Here is a 25,785-nt window from a genome sequence, read left to right on the forward strand (position 1 = left end):
AAGAATTATACTTGATTACTGTTTTCGTCATTGATTATAAATCACGATCATATTGCGAATTGATGCTCACGTTCAATTTGCACATAAAGCTTTCCAAGCTCTTAAGCCTTACTTCATCATTTTCGCTGGCATTATGTGAGCATCATTTAGATAGTAGACAAAATTGTTCATCCGAGCAAACAAAAAGGGTAATACGCTTACAGTGAACTCCCGTTATAATGAAGTCCCCGGGACTGGCACCTTTATTTTGTTATATCGAAATTTCGAACAAATAAACAATAAAACTACAGAACGGATAATGTTGCAGTCTCAATTTTTATTTCATTGTATAAACTGGATTTTCGTTGTAACCGTGTTCGTTATAAAAGGAGTGCACTGCATTAGACCTATCAATGAGACGACTCATATTATAAAACATTATACACTATTCCTACATGATTTAAATATTGTAATCCATGAAATTCATTGAAAAACGGTTTTTTGTTTAATCTTGGAAAAAAACAACAACTGGATTTTAGCGCCCCACATTGACAGTTTTGAACTGCGACTTGCTGGAGGACCAGATGACACCCGAGGTCGAGTGGAAGTGTACTACGAGGGTCAGTGGGGAACTGTATGTGACGACTTGTGGGACATCGACGACTCCAACGTGGTGTGTCGGATGCTGGGCTTTGAGGGCGCCCTAGGCTATTCTTGCTGTGCTGAGTACGGCGAGGGATCTGGCCCGATTCTGCTGGATGACGTCCAATGCACACCCTATGATTATGACTTGGGAACATGTCAACACAGCGGAATCGGCGTGCACAACTGCGGACATTCCGAGGACGTTGGTGTGGAGTGTATGCCCATAGGTAAATTCATGCTTTAATTATACAAATCTTAACACACTGAAATAATCACTTCACATACTCTACTAGATGTATTTTTTTTTTTCGAAAGACGCATATCAACAGAAATGGTGGATGAACTGATGTAGAAGAAAATGATTTCTTAGTGCTTCGTTACTTTAAAAAACACGATGGGGTTATGACGGTGAAAAGACGTAACAAAGTGAGAACGTGGAACCAGACCCACCGGGATAGAAAAGCAAGGTTTACAGCTGTTTACCTGTAATATCACGACATTAACCTCATCGAATTAAGTTAATGTTTCACCTACAAGCTCAGAACCCGCTCATTGAAAGTCATTATATGGTTTTCCGAAGGGCTCAAAATTCAGCCTTTACCATTTGGAATTTCCTTGCAATATATCATATGGAAAGGATCTACTTTGAAACCTGTATGCCTGCAGCACCTGAAGTACCCTCCCCATTTTTTTTTCCGCAGGTAGGTAGGTATGGACTGTAAAGAGTACGTGATGATTTATTGTTCTAACAAGCTCAGTGGAAAGGCCAGTGGATAGAACTTTGGTCCGATTGTCGACTATCGATTATAAAAAAGGACGTAGCAACCGCGATCAAGGATGCTCAGAGGTTTTAATACTTCCGGTGAACTTTTTTTTTTTTTGCTAATATATCACATTTATATCCTTAACCACAAGACTAGTAAAATCGTACACTCCTGTATTTTACATATTTGCTATGCACATGTTTATCTAAGAGCAAAAATCGACAGTTTTGTAGGCATGTGAAAAACATAATATGTTTTCTTGCTAAAACAGATGACAGATGACTATGCGCATAACAGTGAAAGTATACATACTTTTGTGTTTGGCAAATAAAGCATACTGTCCGTATCCAATATTTGGAATTGAGTTTGTCTATAGAGATGGTTGTTTACACAATTTCGTCACTTCTCGCAAAAAGATCACGTGATATATTGTTACATTCGTTAAAAATTCCCCAAGAGATTCAATACCTCCGACAGTAAATCCGTAAGCTTAAACTAGTTTCACGGTTGTCTCTCCTTACTATTAGAAAAAAAAAATCAATCGTTGTTTTGTAACTTTTACAGTCTGTGTACAGAAAGGCTCCAACGTAAACTTCTTTTACACATTGCTACTGACGCGCTGTGCAATCATGTTAGTCGTATTTCTCGGGTCTGATCATGATGACGTTGTTTTTGTTTTTTTTGTCAACCGTTCACATGTACATAAACCCCTCTAATTGCCCATCAATAAATTGATACAACTGTTGTTCTTGTGCCTCACAAGTGGTGTGGAGTGCACGCTCTTGTTACGTTCAATTTGCATGATAGGATATAACACTAGAGTTTCTAAACCCGACCGTTCACAGGTACCTCCGGGGTAAATTAGTGCGCTAAATCAGACATAAGCTCAACATTTCTTGGGTTTAGCATAATATCATGTAATATCATGTGCTGATTCTTACATTTGACGCATATAAAAAGGTCAGTTTTATCACAAATCATCTGCCATGTAAGAATATTGCAATAAAACTTGAAATATAAAGGAGATATCACAATTTTCTCAATAAACCATATTACTACTGTAGACGGTTTATTCTACAGACAATTTTATTATAACTTTTGTTCACATTTGATAAATCTAATAATACATAATATTAATCATACTAATATTCACATTGGCTGTCTATATACCACACATTTCAGAACTATTTTGAAACACTAAAGCTGGTTTTTTATTCATCAGCAAGTGGTTAATGATTCCTTTAATACACGAGAAGTTGATTTATTAAATAAAACCATTTGAAAGTGTGAAAAGAGAGGATGCGTTAGAGGGATCTCTCAACTAACAGAAAAACAAAATCGTTCAGCCAACTAAACAAAAAAACGACAACATGCCAGAGAGAGAACAGGAAAGAAATTGTAAATTTTCCTTGTCCCGACATGTAGCTTTAGGGCTCATTGGCGAAAAAAAGGCAAAGAAAACAGAGCTTGGTCATGGCGAATATTTTCCTTACAGAACCAACAGCTGCCGGGGTTCAAGTCCGACTTGTAGGTGGCGACGATGACACCCAAGGTAGAGTGAAACCACTCCGCAAAAAAAAAAGAAGAAAAAGCAAAAAACTGTCATCAACAACAAATTTCCTCACTGGGAGCTTAGTGCCCGGATGTCATATTCTCCTCGTTTTTAACACACTAATCCCATAGGCATTTACCAAAGAGGGGAATATGACAAATTCACCCTATTTCTCCCTGCTGTTGCGCAATGCCGCTCGTAAAACGAAGGAAACACAATTTCGTAGAACCACAGCTCAGATTCCTAATTCTGGTAATAATGTAAAATATATAATAACCCTGTATCTTGAATACTCATTAGCGGAAGAATAGAATAAAAGAAAAAGAAAGAAAGAAAGAAACAAACTAACAGGAATTGATCAAGGCATATATTTTTCATTTCAGAGCCCACATCTGCCGGGGTTCAAGTCCGACTTGTAGGTGGCGAAGACGACTCCCAAGGGAGGGTGGAAGTTTACCACAATGGAGAATGGGGGACTGTCTGTGACGACCTATTTGAACAAGAGGACGCCGACGTGGTTTGTCGGATGTTGGGCTTTGAGGGTGCCATCAGTGCAAGGTGTTGCGCCCCCTACGGCGAGGGATCTGACCCAATTTGGCTGGACAACGTCGAATGCACAGGAACAGAGAGTGACTTGGCAGAGTGCTCACACAACGCATACGGAGATCACAACTGCGGTCACGGTGAAGACGTTGGGGTGGAGTGCATACCGAGAGGTAAGTTTCCTCATATACCAAATACCATTTTTAATTAACATTTTTACAGTATTTTAATTTTGTTTGGACTGTGTTCCGCTGCTTTCTTTTCGTAAATTTCTAAGATCGTTGTTTCAAGGATTTGTCTTAAAGAAACCATTCTACCTAATGAAGGTGTACGAAAATTCTGGCTGACAATACGATTGACCAACAACAATAGTCTGTATTCTACTGGAACATTTAAAGTCCTTTGGTGATTTATGTTGTTGTTGTTGTTTCACAATAGGGATGTTGTCACCTTTACCATTAGATACCATTAAACGTATTTCAAAGTGAATTAATGGATCCGAACGTTTCGATCAGGCTACCCCACAACTTGTGACCAAATTTTAATGGGTCTTTAAGGATCGTCTAATGCTTTTCAACAGCAGCTTGACCCAAATTAGTTATGTTTCAACGTGACACTACTGGCCAATAAGGACACTTATAAAGGAAGGTGGATATCATTCTCCGTCTTTTGAATATTTCACAGAAAAAAAGCTCATTACTTTCTAATTGACTTTACAGTTAATTCGGGTGGTTTCTAATTGTCAAGTAGGAAAAAAAAAACCCGATTCTGTGCTGATTGTTAATGGTGCATTACAATTTCTTTTAAACGGTTCCGATGCTTTCTGTTGGTCTTGGTGGTTTTAATTGGGCTTATAGGCTTTAAGTGAATCTTTCCGTGTCTGTTAAGTAAGTGCTAGGTTGGTGTGGAATACATAAGGACAAGTAAATGCTATACAAATCTATAACACAGCTCCTTTGATAAAAAAATGTTGGAAAGAGAAGAGTTAGGAAACAACAGGCGATTGAGCAGAAACAGTAAAGAAAACTCATTTCTCTCACTGGAAGATAGGTCGTTTGAAGGTGTAGCGCACTATGTGAAAGTTTGGAAGAGGGGATAAGTTCGAGCGATATCCTGAAGCGAATGAATATGGAAATTATTTATCCAAGGAAACAAAACGGACAATAGTATATCATTAAGAGAACAGGAAATGTTGCACATTATATCATTACAGTAATTGGCGGAAGAAAAAAAAAAGGCCAAGAAAACAAAACTTGATCAAGGCAAATATCTCCATTTCAGAGCCAACAGCTCCCGGGCTTCAAGTCCGACTTGTAGATGGCGAAGACGACTCCCAAGGGAGGGTGGAAGTTTACCACAATGGGGAATGGGGAACTGTCTGTGACGACCTATTTGAACAAGAGGACGCCGACGTGGTGTGTCGAATGTTGGGCTTTGAGGGCGCTATCAGCGCAAGGTGTTGCGCACCCTATGGCGCGGGATCTGACCCAATTTGGCTAGATAACGTCGAATGCACAGGAACAGAGAGTGACTTGGCAGAGTGCTCACACAACGGATACGGAGATCACAACTGCGGTCACGGTGAAGACGTTGGGGTCGAGTGCATACCGACAGGTAAATCTTGACCTTTAAGTAGGTACCTACATCTTCCCGATGTGCTCCAAAAGCGGTACTCAACGTCCGTCATTCTTTTTGGAATGACGGTCTTCTTGTTGTTGCGGTCAAGTTTGTTCTCTGGGGGCCTGGCAGTGCTTGGTGTCGAGTTATTTTAGTAACCCGTGCACTATCATGGCATTTCAATGCTTGGAATCCACTGTGTACACACCAGTTGTTGTACTGAACAGGCCTCGTGTGAGCTTTCAGGTTGCTAGGAACAACTTTTGTTAAAATGATATGCATAAGATTTAAATAGTAAAGCGGTTTATTTATGATCCAGTAAGTAAGAGTGTATTTTATTCATTGTTGTTACATCTGTGCAGATGTTTCACATTACTTGAAGTTATAAATATTCAACGTTTAACTCTGATATATGCAACTTTTGCTATAGGCTGTAGCTTGTCACATATTTTCATACTTTACTGTTGCCTCTCTGTTAGACTGCAATACAACGTATCTCTCTTTGAGGAATATCTCATTTCAATATTGCCATGTCTATTCACGATCCAGATGGAACCAGTGCATTTCATTCATTGTCTTGTTTACATCTGTGCAGAGGTTTCATATTATTGGCAGTTATAAAATATGCAACGGATAATTCAGGTATAAAGATATGTAACATTTGCCATAGCCTGTAGCTCGTCACATATTTTCATACTCACTGTTGCCTCTCTGTTAGACTACAATATCTCCCTTTGAGGAATATCTCATTTCAATATTGCCATGGGAACTATTATTATGTTTTTGTTGTTTTTGTGTTTGTGTTTGTGATGTAATGTATTTTGTAAGGCAGCTCACCACAAGCTCTGCTTTTTTGAGGTTCTGCCTTCCTGTACAATAATTTCATACATGTGATTTCCTACATAAAAAAGATGGAAAATAAATGTTTCACAAACTTAAACTTGAACCTGAACGTGACGCCAATGACCAAATGAGGCCATTTTAGAAAAAAGAAGATGGCTGTTATGCACCGTTTTTTAATGTATCACAGAAAAATTTCATTACATTCTAAGGGTCTAAATTGACTAAAAAGCTAATTTAGATCATTGCTAATTGTCCAGCAGAAATGGACCGAAAAAAGAACCAAAAAAAAAACCAAAAAAATCTGTGCTGATTTTTAATGGTGCAATACAATTTCGTATTCAAGGCTATGATGTTATCTGTTCCGAATAAGAAAAATGCCTATCCAATGGAATAAAACGGGCAATATACCTTTCATACAACAGCAAATGTTTCATACTACATCATTTCAGATTGGCTTGCATGCTCATCGGCGAAGGTTGAACAAACTGCCAAAGAAAACAGAAATTGATCAAGACATAATTGTATTTTTCATTTCAGAGCCCACAGCTCCCGGGCTTCAAGTCCGACTTGTAGGTGGCGACGACGACTCCCAAGGGAGAGTGGAAGTTTACCACAATGGCGAATGGGGGACTGTCTGTGACGATTTCTTTGAACAAGCAGATGCCGACGTGGTGTGTCGAATGTTGGGTTTTGAGGGCGCTATCAGTGCAAGGTGTTGCGCCCCCTACGGCCAGGGATCTGACCCAATTTGGCTGGACAACGTCGAATGCACAGGAACAGAGAGTGACTTGGCAGAGTGCTCACACAACGGATACGGAGATCACAACTGCGGTCACGGTGAAGACGTTGGGGTGGAGTGCATACCGACAGGTAAATCTTGGCCTTTAAAAACATCTTCTCGATGTGCTCCAAAAGCGGTGCCATGACCGTAATGGAACCAGGAACCTGTAGGGTCTATCCGTAACATGCTTCAGATCATATCGAATAAAAACCGTTTTTAGCCCAATGCATACTGTTCGAGACGTCCCAGCACGGTTACTGCTTCACATTAAGTGGCGTAAACACTCTACGCACATGCTCCCGTGGCTCCAAATTTGGCGTGGTATAATATGTTACCTTACGCATTGGATCGGATTGCTTTTTTAAACCTTCCCACAGGTTGCCTCTTGGTTGTAAGGACCAGATGCATGGTAATAATTATGAATTCGTCAACTTGATCAGTCGCACATGGACTGTACTCTATTCAGAGCAAACGAAACGAGCCGAATGTGCAGGAAAATGCAAACCTGATATTGTATGAATAATCCGTGATATATTGTTTCTAACTGACATTTGAGGCCGCCTGTTGATAAAAGCCTGTCTCGCGTCTTACAGTGTATATGCGTGTGGGTAATTGAATGTGTGTACGAATGTGTTGTCCTTGTCATGTTTTCCCGGTACACGTGGTTCAGTGAACAGTGTCCGGGCATTAGCATTGGTATTCTATTTTTTTCCCGACCTCTGTATCTCAAAATAACTACATGTATATTGTTATAAATGGCTTAGATAACTTATACTAAATACTTGAATAGTATATCATTTACTCATTATTTATCTAGCGATCCACGTCCGACAAGCTTTGCTTTTTAGTGGATCACTATTTTCCATAATAGAATTTATTTTCCGCTCTCCCATGAAATATCTATACATTATTCCTCCTAATTATTGTATATATATGTTGTTCTGAAATTTATCTCGTATATTCCACATGAATCTTTTGCAAACGTTTGAACAATATTATTTCCTGACAAGTATACTTTGTATTATGTTTTTGATTTTCGTTGACTGGAAATAAACTGTGATTGAATTGAATTGAATTGAAAAAAGCCGTCAGGGGGCTGAAGTTTTAGTTCATAGCTACTCGTTCAAATAATTGCATCGATATGCTTGCCCCCTTCTTTAGAAATACAATAAAGGCCATTCTGCAAAATGACGTCCTATTAGTCATTACTGTACTGAACGTAAGTTCGAACACCGCTGAAAGATCCATTTCAAAGAAAATACTCATGAACAAATAGGTCACGGATTTTTGTTTTCACATTAATCATTTGGTCAATATTAATCTGCTCTTCATGATAGTAGGTTAGCCAAAGGACATTTATCAGTTAATGAATACGTTTGGCAATTAAACAAACAAACAAACAAACAAAAATAACGCCGTGATTACACACACAGGGAAATTTTTATTTTTACAGCGTGAATAATACTTAATAATGCATCGCTTACTCTGTGGTTATGCTTAACTTGTCAATTCCTTAACATTTACAAAGATTGTTAATCCTTTCCTTTCTCCCAAATCATTATCACACAAGGATCAGCTTTCCTCTGTCTTATGGCAATATCAAAGAAAAACGTTCAACAATAGAGAACAACAAGGATAATTCACCAAGAAGACAACTAAAAAAAAAAAAATGCAAACTAGCGTTGAAGGTATAATGGTGGGAAGTCTATGGGAAAAGGAAGTAGAGTAGCATCTAGCTCAATCCGCCATGAATAAAACGAATGTTACAACTGAAACCTTTACAACTGAAAGTACGTTTAGCCGTAAAGTTTATTGGGAAAATAAGCAACACCTAATCAAAAAGAATGCTTTCATTTCAGAGCCAACGGCTTGTGAGAACACAGTCCGACTTGTGGATGGCCCAGACCCCTCCGAAGGTCGAGTTGAAGTGTACCACAATGGGGAATGGGGGACTGTCTGTGACGACTATTTTGGCATTGAAGACGCCAACGTGGTGTGTCGAATGCTGGGCTTTGAGGGCGCTGAAACTTATTCATGCTGCGCCGAGTACGGCCAGGGAGTTGACCCGATTCTGTTGGACGACGTCGAATGCACTGGCACGGAGAACAACTTGGCAGATTGTCCACACAGGGAATACGGACAGCACAACTGCGGACATAGCGAAGACGTTGGCGTTAATTGCAGAGCACCAGGTAATGGGGACTACATTGTCAAACACGATTCTCTTTTATATAAATTAGTTACTAAATAAATAAACCGTGAATTCTAAACAGCGTAACGATCATGTTTCTCTAATCTGTAAGCTGTAGCGGCTATTCACTTTGAAAGTCAAAACACGTTTTCCTCATTGCCCACTTGCTTCTAAGATCCACGAACCAGCAATGTATTTTTTGTCATGAACCTTAAGCCCCTTTTACACTTTCACGGATCGCATCACGGATGTCCACGGATCATCGATCCGGGATTATTCGTACTGTTTCCGGCATGACCGTAATGACTCCGTGGAGTCATCCGGCATTATCCTTGATCATCCGGCATGTCCGTGGAAAAAAAATAAGCTTGCTTAATTTTTCATCCCGGACATCACGGACGAAAATCAATACGAACTCTTCCTTGTTGGCACCGTCTACTCCGTGTTGCTTCCGTATTCCTTCCTTGCAGGCACCGGCTATTCCGTGTTGCCTCCGTACTAATTCCGGGACAATCCGTGAAGACATCGGGACGTCCGTATTAGCATTGGCTCCATCCGGGATGAAAAATTCGTGTATTTTGTAAATACAAGCTCATGAAGTCCATTAAATTTGCTCACATCTTCCCCCATCAGTACAGCCAGCAACCCCTCATACTCTGTTCGTATAATGGTCGCACGAAAACCTTCAGTGACCCACATACATTTCCTTGACCTTTTTTTTGTGTATGTGTGTGTATTTTGATTTGTTTTGTGTTGTTTTGCTTTGTTTTGATTTGTTTCTGTGATGATGTTCCCGCAAAATGAGAGTTTGCAACAAAGAGATTTGCCCGACGTCGACAAGCCGAGGCTTGGCTGCTGTAGATTTTCTGATGTGCTTGTTATTAGCGCTGGAGGCATGTTGCCCGAGCATGGTAAAGTATCAAAAGCAAACGTAAATGTTATCTGTCAACATTTTTGGGATATCCGTGTAAAGACCGCAAAGGAACCCAGTTACATCCGTGCTCTTCCTTGATATGGCCGTGTTAGCCCCGTATCGTTTCCGCTGTGGTCCGCGTTCGTTCCTTGTCTGTCCGTGTAGGCACCGTACTTGTCATTGTAGCCTCCGTACTTGTCCGTGTAGACATCCAGTTGGCATCGTATTCACACCGGCATTGAGAGGAAAATCGATATTTTGCATACCGGAACACCACGGATGACGATCCGTTGTCATCCGTGAAGCAATCCGTGAAAGTGTAAAAGGGGCTGTAGAGCGCGTACTTTTGACTAGAAATGCTGACTATTGATCAGAGCTGCCTAGATTTCGATAAAACTTCTGATACATTAATTCTAAGCCGTGCTTGTTGTGCAATGAAAATGACAAAACACAGGATGTAAATCACTTGGGCAACTACAATAAAGGGATTATTAGATTAAGCTGAAATTCAGCATGCTCTATTAACACATTCTGGCCATGATTAATGCCAACCGAAGCAGTAGCTTTATCCCTGCAAATGTTATTGGACTTGAAAGTGAATTAAGAGTGTAAAGGATTTCAAGAAATGAAAAGGGGACTCTAAGACATACCTGATCTTTCCATTCTCCCCTGAAAAAAGGGTTGTAGAAAAAAACTGCTGAAACACACTTTCCCATTCGGGTTATGACCCCAAACTAAAGAATAATGTAGAAGAAGGATAGCTCTTTCAGAAAATATGAAAAACTCAAGATTGACTCAGTTGACTCGTTTCACCTTTTTTGAGTCCTCGTGTATAATCAAGAGGTGCGACTTTTTGTTCGTCTTGTGATTCACGGTCCCATATCTATAATGATAATCACAATATAATAGTCAAGGTCTTTGCACTTTCGTGAGAGCTGAATATCCATTGTGTAAAACTGAGGTTATGATGTTTGTGATAAAATCAGTTTTCCTCTCACTCTTTCACTGCTACTAACACATGGATATAATAACTGTGGACACTATGAAGACGTAAATGTTGAGATCATACCGTCAGGAAAATGCTAGTCTTTATCTAGACTCAAAAGTGGAAACACAGGCACAGTATTCACTATTAGCACCAGCATCCTTAACGCATCAAGGCGAATATCTTTTTTTTTTCCAGAACCCACAGCTTCCGGGGTTCAAGTCCGACTTGTAGATGGCGACGACGACTCTCAAGGGAGAGTGGAGGTTTACCACAATGGCGAATGGGGTACTGTCTGTGACGACTACTTTGACCAAACGGATGCCGACGTGGTGTGTCGGATGCTGGGCTTTGAGGGCGCTTCAGGTTATTCTTGCTGCGCCGGGTACGGCCAGGGAGCTGACCCGATCCTGCTGGATGACGTCCAGTGCACCGGCATGGAGAGTAATTTGGCCGATTGTCAACACAATGGATATGGACAACACAACTGCGGACATAGTGAAGATGTTGGTGTGGAATGCATAGAACCAGGTAAGGACTACCCTAATAACCCTGATGATATTATGAAAGAAAATGACAATATAATAGTCAAAGTCTTTGCAGTTTCGTAAGTGCTAAATATGCGTTGTAGTGTAAAACTGAGGTTATGATTTTTGTGATAGGTCAGTTTTCCTCTCACTCTTCCACTGTAACTAAAATATGGATAAAATAACTGTGGACACTATGAAAACGTAAGTGTTGACTTCATACCATCAGGCAAATGCTAGTTCTTATCTAGACTAGTCCTTATATGTGGAAACACAGTCACAATATTCACTATTAGCACCAGCCGCTGCATCCTTAGCGTATCAAGGCGATCAAGGCGAATATTTTCCTTTCAGAACCCACAGCTTCCGGGGTTCAAGTCCGACTTGTAGGTGGCGACGACGACTCCCAAGGGAGAGTGGAAGTTTACCACAATGGGGAATGGGGTACTGTCTGTGACGACTACTTTGACCAAACGGATGCCGACGTGGTGTGTCGGATGCTGGGCTTTGAGGGCGCTTCAGGTTATTCTTGCTGCGCCGCGTACGGCCAGGGAGCTGACCCGATCCTGCTGGATGACGTCCACTGCACAGGCACGGAGAGTAATTTGGCCGATTGTCAACACAATGGATATGGACAACACAACTGCGGACATAGTGAAGATGTTGGTGTGGAATGCATAGGACCAGGTAACGACTACACTAATAACCTTGAAGATATTATTAAAGATAATAACAATAATTAAATACTCGAGGTCTTTGCAGTTTCGTGAGAGCTAAATATGCGTTGTTGTGCAATTTAACTGAGGTTATGATTTCTGTGATGAGTCAGTTTTCCTATCACTCTTTCACTGTAACTAAACATAGAATATGGATGAAATAACTGTGAACACTATGAAGACGTAAATGTTGAGATCATACCGTCGACTCACAAGTGGAAACACAGTCACATTATTCACTAAGCATCACCAATCTTAGCTCATCAAGGCGATCAAGCGAATATTTTCCTTTTAGAACCCACAGCTTCCGGGCTTCAAGTCCGACTTGTAGATGGCGACGACAACACCCAAGGTAGAGTGGAAGTTTACCACGATGGCGAATGGGGGACTGTCTGTGACGACCTCTTTGGCCAAGACGACGCCGACGTGGTGTGTCGGATGCTGGGCTTTGAGGGCGCTTCAGGTTATTCTTGCTGCGCCGCGTACGGCCAGGGATCTGACCCGATACTGCTGGATGACGTCCAGTGCACAGGCAGTGAGAACAGCTTGGCTGATTGTCAACACGGTGGATACGGAGAACACAACTGCTACCATGGTGAAGATGTTGGTGTGGAATGCATAGGACCAGGTAAATCCTATCCTGATAGCGTTGATAATGGTATTCAAGAAAGTAACAATATAATGCTCAAGGTCTTAGCAGTTTCGTGATAGCTAAACATGTATTTAGTGCAAAATTGAGGTTATGATTTTTGTGATAAAATCAGTTTTCCTCTCAGTCTTTCACTGTTACTAAAATATGGATAAGATAACTGTGGACACTATAAAGACGTAAATGTTGGGTTCATACCATCAGTGAAATGCTAGTTCTCTCTATCAAGACTCAAAAGAGAAAACACAGGAACAGTATTCACTATTATCACCACCATCGTTTGGGCATCACAAGGCGATACAGACGGATATTTTCTTTCAGGACCCACTGCTCCTCCCGGGGTTCAAGTCCGACTTGTAAATAGAAATGGCGACAACGACTCCCAAGGAAGGGTGGACGTTTACTACAATGGGGACTTTGGCGAGTCACTTTATGACAGTTGCACAATTCTTTGCAGGGAGCTTTGAACTACCCATTCCCCCCTGACTTGATACGAAATGATAGAGAAACAGAACAAAACAAACAGAACACAGACAAATATTAATGTGTGCGACATGAACCAGGTGTGGATGTCACCAAAACAACAACAACAACAAAACAAAAACCAAACACAATTGTCTGTAAAGCATACGAATGGTTGGCCACGTATTAAATGTTTTCATGGTGAACGATATTTTTTTTTTTCAAACTCAGTTTTCACTTCCAGGCAAATAAGTATAGTGAGAAAATAATATGTAATGTGATACGCAACGAATACGGTTTTCGATCAGGCAATTATTATTTTTTTCATGGAACGCACAGTAAGTGATATTGAGGTACGACTTGTGGGAGGAGAGGACAACACCGAAGGTCGAGTTGAAGTTTACGCCAACGGACAATGGGGGACTGTCTGTGACGACTTGTGGGGCATTGAAGACTCCAACGTAGTGTGTCAGATGCTGGGTTTCGATGGCGCCCTAGATTATTCTTGCTGTGCCGAGTATGGCGAGGGATCGGACCCAATTCTGCTTGACAACGTCGTCTGCTCAGGCACCGAGAGTAACTTGGCACAATGCCAGCACAATGGATACGGTGAACACAACTGCGTACATGGTGAAGACGTTGGAGTTCAATGCATAAAACCAGGTAAAAGCTGAATTTTGGAGTATAAAAAGACAACTGCACTCCTACTTTTGGTCCTGTATTCTTACCTCTGTCATTGAACATCTATTTTCGGAAAGACACATTTTAAAGTTAAATATTAAAAAAGAAGATGAAACGAACAATGATCAGTGAACCAACAAAATGCCCTCCATGAATGTTGCACACTTCTTAATTTGGCCACACATGCCCTATTGATTTTTTTTTTTGTTAAAATGTTTGAGTATTTTTGTTCATTTTGCTAATTTCTACTACATTTATACATATTAATTTTCATTTATTTAATTATTTTTTACTTTATGTATGTAGTCATTTTTTTTCGATGGGGGGGGGGGGGGGGGGGTGGGGGGGAGGTAAACAAAGCCCGAGGAGCGCTCGAACACCAAGTGGTCCACAAGGCTAGCGTACTTACCGTAGCAAAAGTTGGTATGAGCAAAATGCGCGTAGCACACTCTCGTCGTAACACAAAGAGTAGCTTCTGTTTGTTGTGGCTACCTATCAGTATAGCGTATAAGCGCGCACCATGAATGTTCTCATTGCTGCAGAAGCTTGGATCATCCTTACCTGAGTTCAAAACTAGAAAGGGTTTGATCTGCTCAGGATTTATCGGAAATATTCCTAGGGTATGAAGTTTTTGGTTTGTTTGTTTGTTTGTTTGATTCATCAAAATTATTAAGTAAGCTGACATGCCGCGCAGACTGAATCGGGCATGCAGCGAACATGACACTCATGACCTTATAGGGTGAGTTCCAGCGCTCTCCTAAAGCGTGTCGTATCTTACCGTAGGAGAATAATTAAAACTTTCCAAAATTGTACCGTACCGTGCAGTAACGTGCCAAAAAGTGCCCGTTTCCCAAATGTAGGCATACTATTTTGAGGCTGGTCACGTGACTTAACAGTTCACAAAAATCGCATACAATGATTATTCCTCAAAATTTTTCACGATTGTATTTTCCATTACAGTTTTAGAAAACTCTTGAAATTCTCTGGTGGAAATTTACCACACTTGTAAAAAGTCATTTATACAGGTAATAGATTGTCCCTACTCTTTAATTATAAAACAATTTTAAAAATCAAACATTTTTGAAAACTGTGTAAGTAGGACATTCAAATCTATAGCACTTTAGCAGGAGGTATTTTTTTTAGTTTAGTTTTGTTTTTATGTTTACATACAAGACAACCTCTAGGAGAAGTGATCACTTTGTCACGTTTCGTATTCTTCCTTCTTTGGGTCAATGATCCAGAAATTTCATTTTTTTCAAGTTCACAGTAATTGAGAAAACTGATAATATGAAAAGAAATTTTACTGTCATCTGATTAGAATAGTCCTAAGGCAGCATTAAACACACACACACACACACACACACACACACACACACACACACACAAATCTTGCTTTACTCTGCTTGAATTCCCGTTTTGGCCGGGCGAAATTTTTTTTGGTCCACTTTGCCCCGGGTTCCTACTTTAGAGTACCGTGCCGTACCGCAAAAGTGATAGAGAGAACTGAATCGCACGCAAAGTGGTTCAAAAGCGTAATGTGTACCAGCTGTTGACTTGAGAAGTACATTTTATGCCAGAATTAAAGAGTATTCGACTTACTTCTTTTTCAGAAGGCAAGGTTATTAATGTAATGTTACCCCATTTTTAATAATGTAAGTAAATTTGAAAAATATGATCTCTTTATAACCAATGACTGTTTGTGGAATGTGCTGTGCCGCTGTGACGTTATAAACTGACGTTCCTTTTTCCCTATTGTGCTCTTTTCTTTGCAGAAGCCTTGCGTAATGAAGTGCATATTCACTTTAAGAACACTATTCCTTACTGAAGCTTAAAATTCTACCAATGATGCATTTTTTTTCTCTAATTGTGAAGCGTGTGCACAAATGATAAGTCTCACAGGACTTCCGACTTTTTACGTGTAGGAATTGAGTAGCCGTGATGCTTGCAAGTTAATAGGCATGCCTGGCATCCATAGATTTCGCAGCTGATGCATAATTGTCATCGATCGGTGTTCCCCCGTCAGATATCCGCCTCCGAGGAGGATCCTCTAGCTCAGAAGGTCGAGTCGAGGTCTTCCGCAACGGTACATGGGGGACGGTCTGCGACGATTTCTGGGGCAGCCAAGATGCCACCGTGGCCTGCAGGTCTCTCGGGTTCGAGCAGGCAGTGGACTGGCAGTGTTGCGCCTACTTCGGCCGGGGTTCAGGTCCTATCTTCCTCGACGACGTCTCATGCAGTGGCGATGAGGAAAGTCTGGTCGACTGCCCCCAAAATGACGTCGGCGATCACAACTGTGGACATCACGAAGACGCCGGTGTTGTGTGCGCTTAAGTTACCGAGTAAGCAGTGTTTAGACGATAATTAAAAAGCCCACATTCAACAAAGCATCGTAACCTGCTCTCAATGTAGAAAAAAAATATAACTATTACCTAGAAGGGTTTCATTATAATTGTAAACAACTGCAGAAAGAGGAGTCTCTGTGAAGTGTTGTGTTGGACGTATAAAGCTGATAGCTGTTTTTATTTTTTCTTTTCTTGGGTAGGGGCGGAGGTGGTGACTTCCGACTAAAGATACACATATACATGTATATTTTTTGTTTCGTAAGAGTGTAAATCAGCTTCACTAAGATATATTTTAACCTTACAACAAGAGTTGTTTTCTCGTAGAGCATGTAGAGACACCATCTATTTACAGTCAAGGAATGAAACACTTTTGCTTTACGCTATACTAAATGATAAAGTTATTTTATTTTTCAGTGGCTTTATCGGGTACATGTCACAAACCAGTAAAACGTAACAACACGTCAATCTTGAATATTGGATGTTATTGAATTTTGTTGCCGCATGTATAGTGGTATAGAATTTAAAAAGGTATAGTTACGGTGTAAATACTTGTCTCACTAGAAAATTACACTCTAAGGAGTGTTGTAAGGAGAAATTAAATTTCACTGAATACTACAATAGACAGAAAAAAGAAGAACGCTCGTGTAAAATGATATACATAAGAACATCCCACTTTGTATACTATTCTTCATTTGAAAATTGTTATCATAACGATTCTCAATTAAGATGTTGAATTCCAGACAGCACTGATAATCAGCGTTACCCTGACCTCAACACTATTCTTTTAAATTTGCATCCGTCCATTGATGAGGATAAAATCAAAGTCAGTCAATGTATGAAGTTGCATCCCTCTGCAAAACCAAGTTTATTGGCATTTGCGACTCCCCTCATCTTAAAAAATTGCATTATCTATATCAAAAGAGAGCCTCCCAACAAAGAGAGAGAGAGAGAGAGAGAGAGAGAGAGAGTGTGTGTGTGTGTGTGTATGAGGGAAAAAGAAAAATGATTGTATTGTATACCCCATGAATTGAAATCACTTTCGTTCAAATGTAAATGTTTTGAAAATTTTGAAACATTGAAGCAATTGATGTACTTTATGAGCTTGTAAATATTTCAGAACGATTTGACTTGTGACATTACTTGAGAGATCCCAAATCCAAACAGGAAACGTTTAGTTGAACTTATCGGTAAGTGCAGTCTTATACCCAACAATTTTTGCGAACAACTATAAGACATGCTCCTCGTTTATTCAGCTTGAATGGTCAGCAATGTCAAAATTCGAGGTGTAGATTTCGATTGTTGGATAAGCAGATGTGGCATCAGTAAGTACAGTGTACTGATCTTTTTCTTGCCTTTCTCTGTCTATTTTTCCCCTGTCCAAAGAGAGACTGGATTGCCTCGAGACGTGACGAATGCCGGCCGGTTGTTGGGAGAAGAGTTGAATGCCGAAAATCGCATGTCGTCAGGCAGCCGCAACAAGCCACAGAATAGTTCCCAAAGTTTAAGCATTGCTGTGCAATCTATAGCTATGGAGACACATTCTTGGTTCGTCTCAGTTTAAGAATCTTTTATAGCGTTTAGTCGTGAGTGGTACCTGCATTATATCAATAGTTACGTACTCGTAGAATGTTCAAATACTTATCAGTTCGAATTACCTAGATTGAATGGTGTTATTGGATCAAAATGTTTAAGTTCATGCTTTTGCAATGTTCTGCATCATTGAATGTTACCATATTATTATTACAAGAAGAAAACCAAAGTATTGGCGTTCATATCTCTGGGTTGGGAGAGTAGAGAAAGTTATTATGTATGACTTCAAAATTATTGAAACGTTCAGGCAAAAACTGAAGCAAACGAATGTGAAATTTCACAATCTACGAAGTTACGAATTTGGGGAAATTGAAAAAAAAAATACGTATGACAACATTATCACAAATTTGTGCAAGATTCGATATTGTACGTTTGCACTATTTAAAGATACAGAATGACTTCTTTTGCCAGATGGTGAAAGAAAAAAATTAAGAAAAATAGAAGATATTCATATTCGATGGAATCTCATATTAAGGCCAATAATCATTCGATAACATTGTATTGTTGTTCATTTGAATAAAGATTTCTTTTATCAGATATGTGAAAAGAGCTTTTGATTCTGAATGTGTGCTTATTCAGTAAGGTTAACTGTGTGATAATTTTCTCCCATTGAAGTCTCACTCTTTTTGAGGTGCGCAGATGGTAGGCGGTGGTACAGCCAGCATAGAAGAGAAAGTGTCGAACAGAAGAACATACTTAAAATTAGTGATTAGTTCGTATAATATATCATGAAGATTGAAGAATAAAAGTAATGATATCCATCAAAGACAAACACACATGATAATTATGATACCCACACACACACACACACACACAAGTGATTTTGAAGAGCGAGGAAGATTAAAAAAACCACGCTGCATTCTTTGTTCGTCTGTACACTTCGAACGCTTTTTCGAATATCTTTTCGTTCTTGTCTAGTTCATTCCCCCCTCCTCATGAATGGGTCAGAGTCAAATTCATAGTAAATTTGATTGTCATTTGCCTAGTTACAATTCGTTATTCAAAATGTTCACTATTCTCAATAAATAAATACATGAATAGATATATGAAGAGTTTGTTCGCAAAAACCGATAAGTCCATTTTTGAAGATTTTGAAGTACTGTCTCTGTCATAGAATACAAGATGATACCATTTAAATGATATCTTGGTCACTACATATAAAGGCACATTTTTGAAGTTATTGTCAAAAGAGGCAAAACTTTCTTATTATTCTTTTTAGTTTTCTTGACTTTTAATCGCAAATATCTCCATTTGGCAAATATGGACTTGCCGGTCTTTGCAAACAACCTCTTCATTTATTTATTTATCTATTTATTCATTCATTTATATAATCATATAGATAAATACGAATTAAAAATAAGATAGATATATACTTGAAATGAATAAATTGATGAATTAATAAATTGATCAAATGAATAAAGTGTCGCTTCGTCTGTTCGAGTCAGAGCTAAATTTCAGACCAATCCTGGCTAGGATTCATTATGACTGATAGCCTGGCACCTACACTGTACTTGGGCTTATCAGGACAACTGAATAAAGTCCTACATTAAGGTCTATATTTAGAATTAAAGAAAAAAAAAACAGTTTAAAGGATATCGTACATCAACTTCTCGAAACGCAATTTGAAAATAAGTTTTCCCATATGAAGTTCATTTAAGAGAATGTATTAATGCACAAACCTAAACAATAAAGAAAATCCACTTGAGTTCAAGACGTATATATGAAGACATTATCTATTGAGTTTGTTAAGCAATCAAACTAACGTGAGTGCTCACTTCCAAAGTTCCAGAAGGCTTCCGTTCCCAGTGAAGGGAAATACATTGTTGACAGCCAAGGAAGGATACATTTCACACGCTGATTGACGGCCTTTTGGGTACACTGTAACGTGATGGCCTTGTTTTTTGCTGGTAATTTCAAAGGAGCCCGCCCCGTCATCAGAGTACGATCTAGCGTGATTATACGTAGTCCTGACTAATTCGTGTTTCGCAGGTTTGGCAATGGTGAAATCTCGTCAATCGCAATTCCGACAAATGTTCATAGATACTTCTTACGTTGAACATCATTTGAGGATATTCAGAACTGTCCTTTTTATTGATAGTTTTGTCTGTGATCTGGCTGAAGATAATTTATTCTCTTCCCTCGGCACAAAACAAAGGAGACATGCAAAGGTATTACCTGTACCTGAGAAATTTTCAAGGTGTCTTTGGATGTAAAACCCTCACGAAAATCCCAGCTTAACATTTTGTTTCAGACAGAAAAAAAAACCTAACCTCTATCATGTCTGTGTGTAATAAGTATGATAAGTAGAAGAAAATGGAAGATGAAATAAGTCCTTAAAACAAAACAATTGATGATATTGAAATAGGAACAAAAGAAGAAATATATAAATGAACAAAGACTGACTATAAAAGCATAAATCCCAAAGTAAGGGATATAAAAAAGTGAAAGGTGAAGGTCTTTTCACGCAATTGCGCAACAAAGTGCAGATGGAAAGTGCAGACGGACAGGAGTTGAATTCATCCGTCTTGTCTATTATTTATTTGGGAACTTATTCTGTTTTTTTAGGGGGGGGGGGGTCTGTGTGTATTACTCCCTACTTCGCTTTTGCAAAGAACAAAAGAAGGGTGATGATTAGGTACATGGTAATTTAGATTACGAATATGCCAGGTATAAAAGGAAACCATTATCTTCTGATACTCTTAGCCCAAAATAAAAGAATGAGAAAAAAAACAACAGATATAAAACATTCGATATCTCACCAATGAAAATCTAAGAGGCTTTCAGTGCATGGCTTCATGAGAAGCATGATTGGTAAAACCATACGAAATTAAGACCGTTTATCATGTTTGTACATTATGGAAAACTGGCGTGTTGCTACAGAAGAATCATGTATACATATAATGGGTTCAGGAGCTTAATCGGCTGACCCTACCTTTGGTCGAAAAAAAAAAACCGAAACAAAAAAAAAAAAAAAAAAAACAAGGCCACATCCCAACCATTCCCATTGGCAGCGAGGATCTGCCACCTCCATCGCAACCACCCTTTTGTAATATCTAGGCTTTCAGGTTGTGAAATCTTATTACAATTAGATCTTATGAATCTTACAGTCCATGAGAAGTCAACGAGAAGTCTCGTCTACTGGTTCTCACGTCTTCTGAGATTCCTCTTTTTTAAAATGATTTTTAACAGTACACTGTATACAGTTTATGCCATAATTAAAATAATTATGGAAGAGTAAAGTTCCGCATGAAATATAAGATTTCGGAGTTAGGACTTTGTATCCTGAAGGACACATTCTTTTTAGGTTATTGAATGCATTTCTTAGTGTCAGCCACTTTCACGCAGTTATGCGTATAATAGCTGGCTCCTGTATACAGCCATCTTCGCGCTTATAGAGCGTTATCACTTGACAAAATACCTGCTAATAATTGCGATGTTCCAGTTGCGCACAAATACGCTGAATCTATGATACAATTGCAGCCGCAGCGGGTGCCATGCATTTATATGCACGCGCGAATGGGACACTGCAGTAAAAGTGGATATTGCTGCTGTTTGCATGCTCTATAAAGTGTATGTGCATATTTCATCTTTATTCAACTTGGAATATAAAACACGGATTTTAGTTAACATGTAATTTCCATCTAAGTGTTTCTCATCATCTGTTAAAAGGTAATTATATACATGTGGGTCGAGTGAGTACAGAAATATTAGTTGAACAAATAAGTGAAAGTTTCAGGAAAATCGAAAATCAAACGTTATGATGTTATTTTTCAATTTTGTAAAGAGACAGCTGGAATTTGCTGGATCAGAAGACTACTACAGATCATAACATCACATGATTTTGTAAACCTCAATGATAAGGAAAATATTGAGAAAATTCCACTAGATATCATTTCATATGAAAAGTGCACATTCACCAAATGTGTTACTGATATATACATGTCAAGGATAATTGTTGCTGTTTTTACCTGCTTGCCGAAAGAGACAAGTAGGGCCTATAGAACCCTTTCATGATGTTATAAAAAAAGAATAGGTTGATATTTTCTATAGTGCAAAATAATACCATGATCCATAGTAGTCTTCCGATCCAGGGGTCTGATCACCAACATTTCAAACATTCTATTATTTTTGAACGGAATGTCTCATCTTTTTGTCTCTTCCAATGTCAACTGACTGTTATAAATTCCACTAACTTTACTCCATTCACACAATCCATATCTAGGGTTTCATTCTCCTTTAATTTCAAGTATAAACAAGCCTGTTGGAAGCTTGCCTATCCAATACCAGCGAGCCATTGGAGTAAGAAGAGTAAGGTTTGCTCTAATTAAGTTTGTGACGATGGCTGTGCATTGCACAATACAATGCTTAGCAGGTTTGCAGGTAGTCAGGAATAATACACAGAACGTCAGCTAGAAGACCCCACAAGTGCGACATAATAAATACCGTTTACTCGGTACTTGATATTTTTTGCTGACTAATAAAATCGTTAATAAGGCCCGCTTTTATCTGAATGTAAACCAGGTGGAAAATTTCCATTGTCTCACATAAATATGTCTAAGAATCATACATACAAAATATAATCTAAGAACTTTCCTTTTTTGCCAAGAAGAATATTTTTCACATTATATAAATACTGGTTACCAATTTCCTCATAAGACAATCCAGAATCATTTCTTAATTCAAAGAAATAATCAATTGAGCTGTCCCTTGCTAAGAACAGAAACCAACTAACAAGACAAGTGCCTCCATTTTGGAAAATAGTTTTTCCATTGACATTTATTGTACAAAGTGAATGGAAAAAAATATTTCCATACGGACAGTAGGGGGAAAATTTTTGTTTAAATGTATTTTTAAAGCATTTATTAACAATGTGAATTATTTCTTTAATCAATTTATTTGCAAAGCAATATACTGCTCCGTCAGCATAATTCGACGGTTTGTCCCCTTCTCCTAATTTCAATTCAGGATAACGTAAAAGCAGCTTCGAGTAAGGTATGATCACATTTCCTCGGTCAACCATGTTTGGGCTACAATGGACTGAAAGAAGTGTCGAACATTTCATGATACTAAAAAAAACGCAGTTATAAGAATCACTCTATTACGATGAAGGTATATTTGATTTTATCTAACATTGTGGATCCGTTCCGTTTACTTATCATCTTAACGTATCTTATATTGATAATGATCCCTTGCATAATTGAATAAAGTAAACAGTAACAAAACACCATCATTTTAGAGGCATATTTAAAGAATTAAGGCTAGTGATATTTTGGTCATTTAACAAATACATATTTCTTTTCATTTTTATATAATGCCTGTGCTTTTAACGTTATGTCTAATTGATGTGCATGAATCTTGAACAAAAACTACAGGAACGCAAAGTGAGGTAATTAAAGGGATCGTACAGTTCTGGTCGAGACCTAATTTCAGATTTCTAACATTTTTATATGAGATAATGAGAAACTCTTATGAAATATGAAAGAGCATGTAATTCTATGAGGAATTCAACGTTTATTTGATAAAAATTGGCTTTGAAATGGCTGAGATATCTGAAAAAGAGCGATTTTTATAAAGTGTGGGACCCACACTTTGTAACGATCGCTTTGTTTTACTTTGTTTTGGATGTTTCAGTTATTCCAAACCCGATTTTCATCAAATAAACTTTGAATTCCTTTTAAAATGGTATGCTCTGTGCTATATCATAAGTGTTTTCTTGGTATCTCGCAAAAATCTAAAAGCCCAATTCTCATCTCCACCAATACTGTACTATCCCTTTAACATAAATCATGAAAATTGAGTATCTCAACATAAGAACGACCCAAGTCCATGGAAGATCATTTCGAGTATTTTTTTTTTATTTGTCCAATACTATTCTATTTAACTGTGATGGGAAGGCAACATTGTATATATAAATTAGAACATATTATATTATTATTACAATTTACATTTACATTAATCGTGGAGAGGCCATTTTGTGTGATGGACTTGGGTCGTGCTTTGAATCATATACATGATATTCTGCCTTTAATAGGAGATGAGAAAAGGATGAGAGAGCGCGTTATTGTAAGAATGACCAAGGTCCTTCATTCCTACATTCATGTAAGATTTAAATCATTCCTTTCAGGCACTTCCGGGGGTAATTAGGATTTATCATTTATACACAATATGAACCCATGCATAAGCTACAGTTTCCCATGTCAAACTGAATTTGACCAAAAATTGGACTTGGGTCGTTTTTATATTCAGGTCTTCAGTTGTAAGAATAAATCAGTTCTTCTGGTCTGATGCCGTTGCAGCAGAAAAGTATTCATTTTCCCAAACATGTGGGTACCCTTTTTGCATCATATATAATGTGAAATTATGTGTATTATATTTACCTCTGACTCGTCAAGCTATCGATGTTTAATGGGAATTTCAATACAATTAGGCTCCTTGAATTATTCTCCTTTCTGTTTATATGTGTTTTTTTATTTCAAAATAAACACACGGAATACATGTGGTTAGGTCATGTTTGTGTTTTTCTTTTCGATCGTAGTATTGCGGAATGATGATAGGCGAAACATTAGACTACAATGTTATCTGAAAACCATAAATTCGATGGTTTTGACCGATTTTGATGATCCGAAATTAAACTCTATTATCTCACCCCTGTCGTCAGTAAATTTCTGTTGTGGCTGGTCACAAATATACAATTACAAGTATGATTACCTCAATTTAAAGAGAACTGTACTATGCAGTCAAAGAAGAGTGATCCATTGCTAAACTATCCTCTGATTGCATGACTCAACTCTCCTCAAGATGCGGACCACTTTAATAAATCTTGTACAAGTATGAACTTCACCAAATGAAACATCCATTAAATTTACCAAATTGAAGACTACACTGAAAACACATGAATCACTGACTAACCAATTGCTTTAATGTTAGAATCATAAAGGGTGATACCTCAAACTAAAAAAGAGGGAAAAACAAACAAACACACACCGTTTACTGTCATTAGATGTCATTTTGTGATCTGTGTCTTTGTTGTGATCCACCACCTCTGTTGGCTTGTGCTACGATTCAGTGAGAATAATGATTGATAAGCACTACCAACAGAGGGCACAAAACGCTTGGCACCATTGAACTTTAAGTTCACGTTTGAAGGGAGGCTGAACTCTTCCTGTGGCTCATATCTCCTTTTGGCTCAACTCTCCTGTATTCTAAACGGCTAAAACTCTACATAGTGTATCTTTTATGACACCAGCGAAAGTTGGCAGTTATTACAGGAAAGAAAAAGGTCGACAATAACACAGCTGCAACGAAATAAGGTTGATTAGATCCAGACCTTCCTGCGCCACTCACTTGGATGATTGAGGGGGGACTGGTAAGATCATTGGGCATTGTAACATCATTTAGCCGTTGCCATGCTCTGCAAGTTAGGGACTCGTTCCGGAAAGTATGTGTTCCTTTGGGTTGAGATGAAATTTTTACGGATAAAGCGATGTCTATTACAATGGATTGGTAGATGCTATCTACCCTACATGACAGGAAAATTTCTTGACCGTCCAGATCATATAAATCGATTTCTATGGGATCTTTCTCACTGGGTTCATTGTATAGTGAGTAGAAAATGCATCACTATGGAGGGGGCTTGAAGAGAACCACGTGATGTTAGGTTCTGGTTGTGATATCACCGGACACGTAACAGACACAATGAAACTGCCATTGGTATAGGCGCACACCCGCGAAGCCGTAACAAGTGGTGGACAAGGAAAAGATTCTTGAACAAGGTCTGACACACGGCGCCCTTCGTTTATCGCTGGGGCAGCACAGACACCATTTTGAAAAGTCAAAGGGTCATTAAGGCTGAGGAGCCATCGATGGTTACAATCACAAATGAGTGGGTTATCTTCTGCATTCAGAGTGAGATCAAATAAAGGCATGTTCCAACGACTCCTAGGAACGATATCCTCATTCAAATACCGTAAATTGTTGCTTGTTAAGTCCAAATAGGTAAGGTGCG

The 25,785-nt window shown here is 38.7% G+C and overlaps 1 protein-coding gene across 1 annotated transcript; it reads left to right on the forward strand.

The window, feature by feature from the left end:
* Positions 1–514: 514 nt before the first annotated feature.
* LOC139737735 (scavenger receptor cysteine-rich domain-containing protein DMBT1-like) lies at positions 515–18,760 on the forward strand. The gene is made up of 11 exons (XM_071648413.1): positions 515–851; positions 3,324–3,656; positions 4,765–5,097; positions 6,481–6,813; positions 8,584–8,916; positions 11,012–11,344; positions 11,695–12,027; positions 12,352–12,684; positions 13,507–13,830; positions 15,872–16,187; positions 17,574–18,760. The coding sequence occupies exons 1-10, from the start codon at positions 662–664 to the stop codon at positions 16,177–16,179; spliced, it is 3,153 nt and encodes a 1,050-aa protein (XP_071504514.1). The 5' UTR covers positions 515–661; the 3' UTR covers positions 16,180–16,187; positions 17,574–18,760.
* Positions 18,761–25,785: the final 7,025 nt, after the last annotated feature.

This window comes from Diadema antillarum, unplaced genomic scaffold, assembly GCF_040938485.1.
Source record: "Diadema antillarum isolate AM-2024a unplaced genomic scaffold, OU_Dant_1.0 seq00000702_RagTag, whole genome shotgun sequence".
Classification (NCBI taxonomy): Eukaryota; Metazoa; Echinodermata; class Echinoidea; order Diadematoida; family Diadematidae; genus Diadema; species Diadema antillarum.